Genomic DNA, 12,980 nt, shown 5'->3' with positions numbered 1-12,980 from the left:
CTAGGACTTCTGTTTGATTATTTAGAAATTGTTTTTGACTCTTGCCAATTATAGATCAAAGAGAGCCTTATTAAAAAACCCTCAGTATTTGGCAGAGGAAAAACTCCCCTAATAACTTTCTCTGAAATATTTTGTTCTCTGTTTTCAAAGACTTGTTGACATCTATTCTAAGTGGCCATTATCAAAACTTCGAAATTCTTTCATAGTATCAAATTAATTGGCAGTATCTTTCGGATGTGTTACTTCTTTATATTTCAGTTGTGTAGATTGTGTGTGTGTTTTGGTTTTGTCCAGCTGATAGAAACAGCATTGTTTAAAGTTCTTACCTGTATGTGAGGGTTTTGTTTGTGACTTTCTTGGGTTGGTGGGATTTTTTGTTTGTTTGTTTTTTCCTGAGGGGAGAGTGTTTATTTTCATTAATATATATATATTTGGGGGGGATTTTTTTCTTCTTTTTCTGTTTGCTCCCTTTCCAGTTGAATGGTGGTGGGGATGTAGCAATGTTGGAACTTACAGGACAGAACTTCACTCCAAATTTACGTGTCTGGTTTGGGGATGTGGAAGCTGAAACCATGTACAGGTACAATATTTTTTATTACTTTTATGGTGTCTGTGTTTTACTGGGTGCTTTGAAGAGTGTGTACTTGTGGACACACTCAAGTGTACACTTTTCAGCACTGCAGAAAGGGGTCTGGGAGTGCTCGTTGCCAGAGGCTCAGGATGAGTTAGCAATGTGCCCTGGCAGCAGGGAGGCCAAACTGCATCTAGCTGGTGAAAAGAGGTGACTCACACTGCATTCAGCACTGGTGCAGCCTCACCACGAGCACTGCATGCAGTTCTGAGCCCCTCAGTTTATGAAGGATGTTCAGGTACTGGCATGTGTCCAGAGAAGGGCAGCAAAGCTGGTGAAGGGCTGGAAGGCCCTAGGAGTTGCAGCTGAATACTTTGGGCTTGTCTAGTTTAGAAAAAAGGAGGTTGAGAGGTGATCTCATTGCTCTCTGCAGCTTCCTGAGGAGGGGAAGTAGAGAGGGAGGTGCTGAGCTCTGCTTCCTGCTGTCATGTGCCAGGACACATGGGAATGGTTCAGAGCTGCACCACGGAAGAGTTAGACTGGACATAAGGCAACATTTCTTTTCTGAGAAGGTGGTCAGATGCTAGAACAGGCTTCCTAGAAAGGTGGTTGATACCCCTAGCCTCTCTGTGTTTAAGCAAATAAAGGGCATTCGGCCTTAATAATATGATTGTAACTTTTGGTCAGCCCTGAAGTGGTCAATGTGTGCGCTAGTTGAATATTGTAGGTCCCTTCCAACTGAACTGTTCTGTTCTATTGTATTCTTTCAACTTAAGTACATTGTGCTCAATTGACTCTCCTGTTTTTCAGATGTGCAGAGAGCATGCTTTGTGTTGTTCCAGACATTTCTGCATTTCGAGAGGGTTGGAGGTGGGTCCGACAGCCAGTCCAGGTTCCAGTAACTTTGGTCCGTAACGATGGCATAATTTACTCCACCAGCCTTACCTTTACATACACACCGGAACCAGGGCCACGGCCACACTGCAGTGCTGCTGGAGCAATCCTCAGAGCCAACTCAAGCCTCATGGCTTCCAGTGAAACAAACACAAACAGCGAGGGAAGTTACACAAGCGTCAGCACAAACCCCACCAATGTCACATCATCTACAGCAACTGTAGTTTCCTAACTACTGTTGTTTGTCTGGACTTTAATTGACTTTTTGTGCTACATTCAAGAGAACTGAACAACTTTTGTGGTTTCATGGGAAAACACTTTTCCATTTTAGGTGATATGATTTGAACCTTGTTACCTGCAAGTGCTGATCTTAAAAACAGAAGCCACAATAAAAAAAACCCCAACATCCGAAACATAAGAACTTTATTGAAAATCTATTTTTCAGCTGTGTTTTTTTTAGTGGGCAAGAAACAAAAATGTGGCTGGGATACATGTTGAGCAAACTAGAAAACATGAACACAACATAGTTTTTATGGACCAAGGAACTTGTATAAGCTTTAGTATAAAAGGTACATTTTCACCATACCTTTTTTGTATCACAACATATAGTACACTTTTGTTACCAAATAGTTTATATTTTTTTTTCCTCTGAGCTTTTGCTCTGAAGTATATTCAGGTTCCAAGCCTGACCATGCTTGTATAATCTAATTACCATACTCTTCCAGTTTTAAAAAAAAATATATATTTTTGGTCTGTGGCTGGAACTGTTCCTTTTTTTAAACTGAAGTCTTGTGACTTTTTATGAACTGAAATTGTTTTTATTTCAGCAAGTAGAACCTTGTAAAGGCCAGCATATTTTTTTTAAGATTATATGAAGTCTGTGCAAAAGCTTTAAAAAATGCCTCTGCCTTGCCTGCAATACATGCAATGTATGTTAACTTTAGTGCTCTGTTTTCAGTCATTGTTAATAGTTATTTCTGTTTTTCTTTTTTAAATATGTATTTATAGTGATAATTCATGAGGTTCTAACATTACATGAGTTTTTTTTCCCTAAAAGTGGCATCTCAAGCAGTCATATTAATGATTGTTCATGTCACAGGCATATGTTGGTGTTTTTGAAGGGTTGTTACTGGGTTACTCCCCCTCTTCCTTGCTCAGTCATATTACATCTGAAAATGTTTCAGGATCTGTTCAGGTTTTTCTAATCTTGTACATAATTTGTATTAAGTGTAAGTTAAATGTTTTATTTCAAAAGTGGAATGTTCCCAATAACTTCATTTGGCAGCATGTCTTCTGTCTTGTTGGCATGTAACTAAAGTACCATGAGAAGTATGTGCTACAAATGGGATTGGTAGGTGATGCCCTTCATCACTTAAGAATCACAACGAGCATGTTTTTCTTCATACTGTTCAGTAAATTAGGCCAGACTTTTGTGTAACACTTGTATTGAGAACGTGCTTTCATTGTGAAGTGATCATACAGTAATAACTAGAAGTAAATTTTATTACTTAGAAATGGGCAAATAGAAAATCATAAAAGCACTATGAAGATGTCAGCTCTTCCCATCCTTGTTTCCTGTGGGTTTCCTTTTCCCTGCCAACAGCTTGTGCAACATTCAAGTCTTCTCTCCAGCATAAATTCAAGGCTCATTTGCACTTTGACTTTGTTGGTTGTTGCATTTGTATTTCATTTTGACTTTACCATATTTTGTCCCTCCTTGTAGACCTGCCTGCTTCATTTGTATTTGAAAGTATACCCCAGTAGTTCATTTGTAGTCCCAGAGCTAGGCATAGACTTGTAGGACAAGTTCTGACAGTGTGATCTTCCTCTTTAAAAGCCAAAATACAAATTTCTTGGTGTGTTCAGCCTTTTCTATACCCTGAAGCAAAAGTCACAACTGCTGTGTAAATGTGAACCTGTGATTTCCTACAGTGCGTTGCTTACAAGCTTACCTGTTGACCATTTTCATAGGGTTTTTATTTCTGACCACTTATTCCAGTTTCAACACCCACCACCATTTTAAGGCATCATCTCTGCACCGTATCTGTGTACTCTGACTCTCCATTCTATTTGTTTGCTTTAGTGCTCCATTGTATGCGTGAAAACAATGGGTTTAAAGGAAGAAATTGGTTATAAAACATATTTAGCAGATAGTAAAATCAGTGCCACTGTCCTCTTAAAATGTGCTTGTATTCTACCACAGGCCTTCATACTCCTTATTCTGTATTCCGAAACGTGTTCCCGTGATGTAGTCGCGATGCTGGTTCCTAGCACTAGTGAATGCTGCCTCACCTCATCTCCATTTCAGTGACCAAGGGCAGGATTCATTGTGGCCTTATCTCTGTTTTAAACTGTTTACTGGCATTTACTTGCAAATCTGTTTACCTTTGTATGTGCTGTAAAATATTGGTTTATTGTGTTGTGGCAGGAATCGTTTCACAATGTTTTTGTTAGAAGCACAGAAATATCTTACAGTACAGCTTAGTTCAAGAGCCACAGATTTTCATCACTAATTTGACTGAGAATTAAAATAAACAAGAGACATATATCAGATCTAGAGGGTATTCAAGAAACCATGATAGACACACAGCAGGCAAACCATAGCAAGCCTTTTAACCTTCAAAGACTATTTAAAATAGCTTTTCAGAACTTGACATGTGCTTTTATACTCATTATTTTAAATTTTTTACGTATAAACGCAATACTTTTTATATTCAGTTTCTTTACGTGCAGTAATTTTGCCCAATAGATATAATATCCCTTGACTTGTAAAGATTTAGCCTAATATCTGCTGTTCTACACACTACAGCCAAGTGGGTGAAAAAAGAGCCTATTTTGCTTACAAGACCATTTTAAACCACATTTTTTCATTTGGCTTGTGGCTCTCTTGTTGCCAGTAGTTACTCTGTAGTACAGAAATGGTCTTCCAGGTCCTTACTGTTGTTAATACATGCAGTTGTTCAGACATATTATCTTACTGAACTTTTTTTCTGTGGGGTGATATTGTTACATATATTGGCCTTGTGAGCTGTTAATCAATTTTCATGATATTAACAATATCTCGAGATTTTGATAAAACTACTTATAGAATGTTTCAGTATGAAACTCTTATAACTGTTCAAGTCTAGCTGTTAAGTCTGCTGTTAATTCTGTATACATAGAAATTGAGTCTGTGTTCAGAATGTTGTTATAGTTCCAACTATAGGAAGAAAAAGCAAAGTGAGTGCTCTAATTTAGCTATGCCTTTTCTTGTTTTCTGTCGTTTGGAACTGCGTCTCAGAATTCAACACTAGCGTAGTCTTTAATAACCTGCTGCTGATGTTTTTCCTAATTATTTGCCCTGAGGGCATCCCACAACTGTGTTAATAATGGTATTCTGTACTTGTTTTTATTGCACAGACTTATAAAATCAGAATGGTTACCTGAAAAGACATTAACTCAAGACATAAATTGATGAATTCCCCATACAGAAAATATTAATGCCAAGTGAAACAAATTATCTATTTGAAGTAAGCTACCCACTTGTGGATTAAATGACTCCATAGGGATGTCCATCTTGAAACTAAGATGTTCTTCAATTATTAACCATATTATTTACTTTCTTTCAAAAGCAGCTGTGTTTTATGAGTACTGAACAAATGTGTATACTTTCCTGTGCCAGACTTTTGACTTTGTTTTCAAGCACTGTACTGTGGGATTGAGTGGCAGCTTTGTTAGAAAAAGAAGTATATTAGGGTTTCTACTTAACCCTTTTAGGACTGAACAATTTCTTCCCTTTAGAAGCTGTAAAATAAATGAGCAGTTCTAACTTCGTAAACATTCTGTCTGTGTTCAGCACTGCATTTGCCCCATCTGGAGGTGCTATGCTAACGTCAATTTTTAAAATCCTGTAGCATGTGTATACATTCAGTCTTAAAAGGGTTATTTTTACAAACTGTGCACCTGTAAAGTTTCTTAGCAATAAAGGTAGAAAAACGAGCAAGTTTTTACCATAATTTTGTAGAATGAATTGCTCAGTTCCATATTTCATCAAGAAAACCCCTGCAATATGGGCAGTTTTGAGGATTAAATAAAAGTGAAATGTAAACCACATAAAAGCGTTCTTGTCAAGTGTACTCTGTGCGTGTATGTGCATAAACTATCGGGTTTCATTTTTTTCTACAAGGCTAAAGATAAAATGCCATGTTGCTGTGACAAACATAATTGAACATCTGTATGATGATACAAAAGTACTTATGGTTTGAACAGGTGTTGAAACTTGCCACATTTTGTTGGTTTTTTTCAATGTTAACCAAGGAATATGGGTTTGTTTTTTTGTTTGTTTCGTTTGTTTTTTTTCCCCTCAAATGAACAGTGAGGTCGTCTATGGAACCAGAACAGCACAAAAGAAGACCAACCCTGGGAGTGAAAAGTCATCAGTACTTGTGAGGCTGTGCACACTGGACTCCACTTAAATGGGATATGGAATGTCCACCCAAAAATCTAAATTGGTTTCATTATTGCTTGTATTATTGCTGAAGTTAGATAAGAAACTGTTTTTTAATAATGTGTAAAAAAAAAGTTTCACTTTTTTATATAATTTATTAAATAAGAAGAAATGAACTGTGTTTAATTGTTTAACTTTAGCAACTTCATTATTGCAACTAGTGCACCTGACTCCTTTTAATCCTGTTCTTAGTTGCAGACTCTCTGACATTTCATTCAGTTGGTTGATAATTAAAGCCAGAAATTCAGTAAATTAGCTTATTTCTTGTTTTGACAGAATAGTAGGGCTGTAAGGAACAGCTAGAAATTACGCAGTCTCAATTTGCAAGCACAAGTGACACAGTCACTTGAAGAAAGTTTTTGACATGGGAAGTGGACATGGCAGAGAAAGAATATAGAATAGCAGAAGCCTACCAGTACTAACTATAGTTTTGTAGTAAAGTGGTAGAAGAACTACAAGGTTACTTGTAAGACTGTGAAAGGGCTAAAAGTGGTTGTTAAGTAGGGGAGGCAAGAATGACAACAAAAACGACAAAAAAATCCCTGGCTTTAAGGAAAGATTACAGACTTTTTTATTGAAACATCTGCAAAGGTGTTTGCCACTAAGACACATAAAATAGTCAGAAACTCAACAGTTGCAGAACTGTTTTTTGAAACAGGGACAATATGGACATTATGTCTCAAAATTATTTCCAAGACCCTTCAGTCATTTTCTGAAATGATAAATTGATTCTTCTGGAACAGAGTGGAAATTAGATCTGAGGTTTTTGCAAAGAAAATGGTCACTTGCTGAACTTTAATGTTGGTATCATTGGAAGAAACTGCATGGGATGGTGCTGGTCTTAGATGAAGAACTACAGATAGAAAAAAAATCTCTTTATCTAAGCCTTGGCAATTAGCTATATAAGTAGTACCAGTAATAAATCCTAGTAGGATCCAAAGAAGAAGATTAAAAGGAGAATGGTGTGAAGTAACTGGGCTAGAGGAAAGGATTCCCTTAGTGTTTACATGTAACATGTACCACTTCAGAACATTTGGAACTACTGAGCTGGGTCAAGTAGTTGGCCTTTCACAGTGCCCTGTTTAGATTGGAGTTGCATGCTGCTGAGCAGGGTAGAAAAAACTGTGTGCTTAGTTAGTGTCTCTGTAAAGGATATTTATTTCTGATATCCAGTAGCACAAGCTTAGTGTTAGGCCAAAAGCATGAGGAGTTAGAGCCCATATTACTTAAAAATACTTTTGTATTGAATATCAACTTTAATGATGTATGCTGAAGAGAGAGGAGTTGAGGAAGTCTTGATTCTTTGTAGAAGCAAACTTGTAAGTTTTCTGAGAAAGTTCTGATAAAATCTTTTGAATTTGACATCTTTCAGGTTCTGCATCTCCTTCAAGTATGGAAAGGGATGGTTAAAAGTTGGATATTGTCTTTTCTGTGTGCTATTGCCGTTGTATTCTAGATTCAGTTCCCTTATTTTTCATGTGTACTCTTCCAGATCCTTAATTACATTTCAGTTTTTTCTCAGAATGTATTAATTTTGCTGCATAATTTAGGAGAGGAGTTGGTGTTAAGTAACTTTCAAGACTACGTGCTGCCATCTCTTGGTGCTGTTTCTACTGCTGGACTGTAGGGTGGGGAGTAAGAAATGTTAGTTTGTTGTTTCTTAAGCTGCTTGTAGGTACCTGGAGTGGAAGGTTCTGTAGACCTGGCCTTAATGATCCACATTCGTTTAGGGTGGCACAATTTAGAACCATGTAAAGTTTTAAATTCCTTGTCTGAATTTAGAAACCCTTTCCTTCTTATTTATCTTTTAATTATATTTTCTGCCATGTTGCCCCCTCATCTATGTTCATTGAAACCATCAGTCTTGTCTTTTGTTCTATTTGCTGATTTCTTCACGGGGAAAAGTTGTCTGTTTCCACCTCTGTGAATTCCCATGGGTGCATTCACAGGGAAGATGGGACCTTGTGCTATTCAAGCTACTTCTGTGCTCTACCTCCATCTCATCTTTCTACTTTGGCTTCTCCTGAGTGACTTGACTTTGAAGCCTTTGACATTTACAAGTAACTGATAGCAACTGCATTCATCTGTTCATTGCTATACCTGTACATTACAACATTTAAATAAATGGACATCTACTGGTCATCCTTCAGAGAAGGAAGGATTTTGATGCAGAAGCTGCAGCCTTACAGACCATATTATCAGAATCCTTGCAAGAGCTTCATAGTTCTGTTTGGAGAATAACTTCAACAATTGTATAAAAGATAGAAGCACAGATCTATAGATACTATGTTTTCTATCTTAAAATTGTTTTGCTAGCCAACTGGTGACAAACATAAAATTAGTTCTTAAAATCTCTTAAGTGAGTTTAATTCTGGTTTGATCCTAGGGGGCTTTTTTTCGGGTTTTTTTTTTTTGGAGACTTTGTTGTAGTGTTTCTTCTTGATTTTGATAATTCTAATAAAATTGTACATGATCTGTTTAAAATCCAGCCAGAGTATCTGCTGTGAAATGGGATGTGATCCTGAGATCCACGTTGGTGGTGTCATTACACATGTAAAATGGGACAGCAGTGCCTTCTAACTTCATTGGTCTCTGTCCAAGTATCTGCTTGATACTTCTGTATGTGCAGTGTAGTTGCAGATTTTAGTTCAGGGCTAACTATAAATACTTCTTTCCCTTCATAAGCATGTCTTGTGCAGCACCATATAGATATATACACATACAAAAAAACCTAGGCACATATGGTTGGTTTGTATCTTGTTAGGCATATTTTACTTTGTTGCTGTTTGTTCTCTCTTAGGTCTGCTTCAAATTCCGTTTCAGTTCTTTCACTGCCAACATTTTTTTCTCTGTGGAAATTGGGAAAGGCAGTCGAGGATTCATAGTGATTGCATTTACTGCCTTAAAAAACACAATTGGAAATTCTCCCAAAATGTGAGAGACCCAGGAACATTATTAGATTTCTACATGAAAGAAATTAGGTTAGGGAGTGGCATATCTGATTTTTAGTGTACTCATATCTTAGTCCTAAGGCAAAGTTTTTCTATGCTTTCCCTTTGAAAGAAAGAATTCTAAATTTCTCACACTGTAGCAGTTCTGTGCAATTCCTTGTTTGCCAGATTCAGAAAACCAGCACTTCAGTATACAGACAGTAACTGCAGAGTTGCATCTTGATGTCAGTGCAGTTTCTAACACAGCACCTGCTTCTTTGAGGGGAGAAAGTGAGTGGTCCCACTGTTCCTATACCCTGCTCAGCTTTTATAGGAGCTGCAGCCTGGTCATTTCCAGCATAGTGGGGAGGTGGACTTGCTAAGGTGGCACAGTCTGGCAGTCTGCAGGAATGCAAAGCAGGATACCTTATGAAACCATAAAAAGAAAAGGTGTTAAATCTTGTATGGACCAAGTAGACAACTAACACAACATTCTCAATAAGGGAGGAGTTTGGTTCATTTTTGTTCCACATGAAAATGTCTTGTGGCTGTGCTGCGGAGGTTACTCACCAGTTACTACAAATTTCAGAAGAGAGATGCAAGAAAATTAAACTATTTTTGAGGGACCTGATGTGGATTAATCTTTCTTTGGGCTTGTGTATCTGCCTTGACAGTCCTGCTGCTCTCCATGCTGCTCCATACAGCATTCCAGGGCTTAAGGAGCTGTCTGGGTTTTAGACTGTGCTTGATGTGGTGACCTCAGGTGTAAGACTGATGTTTTGTCATCTTCCCAGTTTCACACATTCAGAAAGCTTTGGACTTCCAAATCAATTTTTTGGTAAACAGTTTTACCTTGGAGATTTAATAGACATGCAAATCAAATTATAGTCTGAAAAAGTGGTTTATTATTCATTTAATTTAGAAATAATGTTGATAAGGAAAATGCCATATTTTGGGAGGATAAATGCAATTGGTGAGTGTTTAGACTTTAAAATACAGCTCCACATTTGACCAAGTGGTTCATTTTTCAGGTTAATAACGATTTTGTGCTATTTATTCAAACAAAAAAAAACCCATAATCTCATTTTTATTGTTGTTCTATATTTCTACCTTCAGATACCTTGGCTCTTTAGCTGTCATGAGCCAAGTGCGTTTCATCCTAAAACTTATGATCTGGGTGTCTTTATATCCTGGACATCTTACAAATGCAGAGCTTGAAATAATAAATTTTTATAAAATTCTACTTTTGCACAACTTTTTACTGTCACCTTACAGGTAAACTTGCAGAAAATAGATACTGGCTACCATGATAAATGTGTTAAATTAGAAAACAAAGAATTCCATCTCCTCTAACTGTATTTTAGGATGGTGAAAAAATAAGCTAGGCTTACTACCTACATGGGGCTGTCTTCACATCAGGGAGAAAATTGAACTATGTCATGCAGTCATAGCTTTTAAAAATGATACGTAGATCTCTGTTGGCAGCCTGTTTCTTCAGCCACCTTGAGGGATACTGGTATGAAATACAGTAGTTTTGCTATTCATCTTCTGGAATCCGAAAAACCTTAATTAATCAGTTGCACATCATATTACAATCTAACTGCTTTCTCTCACCTTCTTGCATTTACTCATTTCAACAAGTAAATTCCTTGGAGCTGGTCATATTAGAGTGAATACTAACAATGTTGATATTTACCTTGTTTTTCAATTTATTCAGTATATGTGACTATGAAAACTTTCCAATTCTATAGACATATATAGAGGGAGAGAGTGAGTCATACAGGACAAGAGGACAGGCTATTTGTTAAAAAATCACACATGAAACCTCTCTGTCGAGTACCAGATGTTGCCTTGATGGCCAGAACTTATGAACCATTTTGTTCTAAAACCTAGTGATGTAAAATGGGAAAAATTAAATAACAGATGAATGATAATTGCAATTCAATGTACTGCTGGACTCTACCAGAACTGAGTTAAAAATTATTATTCTCTAGCAAATGATTGTCACTGCTAAACAGTCAAGGACTCAGATTTAAATATCAAATCATATACAAGATACCTACCAAAACAACTCAGGCATGTGCCCCATCCAAGTTGAAATCATCTTGAATTTACCTAATCTTAACCAATTTGATGTGTTTTGTCAGAGGGAGCAAGTCTAAAAATATTTTTTTTAAAAAAAGCGGGGGGGGGGGAAGGGGAAAGAAAAAAGTCTGGTCAAGATACTTACTTTAGATGCAAAGTTGGGGTGCATCTCATTAAAATAATATTTCTCTAAAGATTTATGTTTTCCTTGTTTTTGCAATAAAGAATAGTTTATAGGCATTGATAAAACACCAGACCAGAGAGGCTCTAAAGTCTGTCTTCCATCCAACCATTTAGTGAGTCTATCTTGCCTGGAATGGAGCAAACTGAGCTTTAAATCACTTTCCTGAGGCAGAAGGAACTAAAACCGGACTCTCTCTCACCTTAAATCAGAATTTCTCTCTTGGGTGACAGGAGCTTTCTTCCTGCCAAAAAAAGATTAAATCTGACTGGTTTATCTCCATCAAAAAATTTTCTCTTGGGTAGTTTAATCTGAAAGCTCCTGAAGAACTCTCACTTCACCTAATTTCCCAGCTGGGGTTGAACTGTAAATTCTTCAAGGAGTGAATTACATTCCTGAGATGGAGAAATAAGAATTATTTGATGTGCACAAATGAAAAGTCATGTTAACTGAGGATGCTGAAGAACTGTTGCCCTTTAGCACTTTCAGATCCTCAGTAAGGATCTGGACGTGGCAGACCTTCAGCAAAAATGCAAGGGATAAGAGTGGATTTGTGTATAAGGGAAACTGGGGACTACTGGGCTTCAAGCTGTAGCTGCTGCCCAGAAAACCTCTGCTCTGGCAGTTGTTGGATGAGGAATATGCCAGTTGTGTGCTGGTTTCTACTTGCTAAGGCACCTAAGTAAGTCAGTCTGGTAATCAGCTGAGCTTTTGAAGGGAGAGGTGCAGGAATCTCAGCTTAGAGGCAGAGCTAAAAGTTCATTAGAAAAGTGAAAGAACTGTTCCCTTGTAAATTATACAAACCCTCCACTGCCTTACTACTGCACTAAACCTATCCTGCCTGCTTGAAATGATATGAAAAATAATGATAAATGAGGCCTGAACTTTGACTGGTCCAATGGACTCTCAGCTTCTGTGGCCTTCCAAGCCCCACCTTCACCACAGATGGGTGTTTGTGGTCAGAATTAAGTCCTGATGGACACACCCAGAGTAGGATTCTGGGCAGATGTATTTGTCACTAGTGTGGACAAACACTTGAAAAAAAATACAGTTTCTTCCTGGATACTCAGAGAAAAAGGGAGTTGTCCTTTATGGATGTAGTAGTTTACGCTTGCAATAGAATCTGCAGATGTAAGCCCAAGATCATTTGCAGAGCTGCTGTTTGGGAACAAACGGCGTTAGATGGGACTGACCTAGACTTGGAGTAGAACGACCTAATAAATGTATACAAGGTTTCCAGGTCATCAGCAGCACCTCAGGTACCGTGCACCTTTATTTACACATTTCTTGCAAGATCGAGCTATTCCTTTCTGAACGTTTCTGCTGCCGGTATAAACTACCTCATCCACTCACCCTCACCAAAAGACTTTACATGTCTGCATTTTAGACCAATTTCCTCTCCAACACAGATGCAATCTATGGCCTCCTACTTCACCAGGTGCTAAAAAGTTTGATCTCCTCTTGCCTTGCTGCCCAAACCTTCACCCTCCTTAATGATACACATGTATGTGCTGTCACTCCTTCCTTAGAATGTATTGCAGAGAGTGAAATCCAGAAAATATATCTGTGTCTCCCCTTATTTTCAGTGTCCCCTGTGGGCTGCTCCTAACCAGGAGTTAGTTGTCATATCTCACTTCACCCCCCAGAAAGAGCTGAAGGGCCCAAATGCAAGAAACTGAAATGTGCAAGCTGGTCCAGCAATTGTGAACGGTAATTAGTCAGAGCAGGCATGGAAATCCTGAAATATTAACAAAATTAACCTTTTAAATTTGATGAAGTTGAACACAATGCATCAGGAGAAGCAATCAAAAATTGCTTTAGTTTCCTGGATAC

At 37.7% G+C, this 12,980-nt stretch overlaps 1 protein-coding gene across 3 annotated transcripts in view; it reads left to right on the top strand.

Annotated features, from left to right (window-relative positions):
* RBPJ (recombination signal binding protein for immunoglobulin kappa J region) overlaps positions 1-8,377 on the top strand; it is a 63,320-nt gene extending 54,943 nt beyond the window's left edge. For all 3 annotated transcript variants that reach the window (XM_069014308.1, XM_069014311.1, XM_069014309.1), the window contains exons 10-11: positions 477-580; positions 1,382-8,377. In XM_069014308.1, the coding sequence (XP_068870409.1) occupies positions 477-580; positions 1,382-1,697 (420 nt within the window). In that variant the 3' untranslated portion in view covers positions 1,698-8,377. The remainder of the gene's footprint in view (positions 1-476; positions 581-1,381) is intronic.
* The last annotated feature ends 4,603 nt before the right edge of the window (positions 8,378-12,980 follow it).

Source organism: Aphelocoma coerulescens, chromosome 4 (genome assembly GCF_041296385.1).
Source record: "Aphelocoma coerulescens isolate FSJ_1873_10779 chromosome 4, UR_Acoe_1.0, whole genome shotgun sequence".
NCBI lineage: Eukaryota > Metazoa > Chordata > Aves > Passeriformes > Corvidae > Aphelocoma > Aphelocoma coerulescens.
This window is presented reverse-complemented; position numbering and strand designations above follow the sequence as displayed.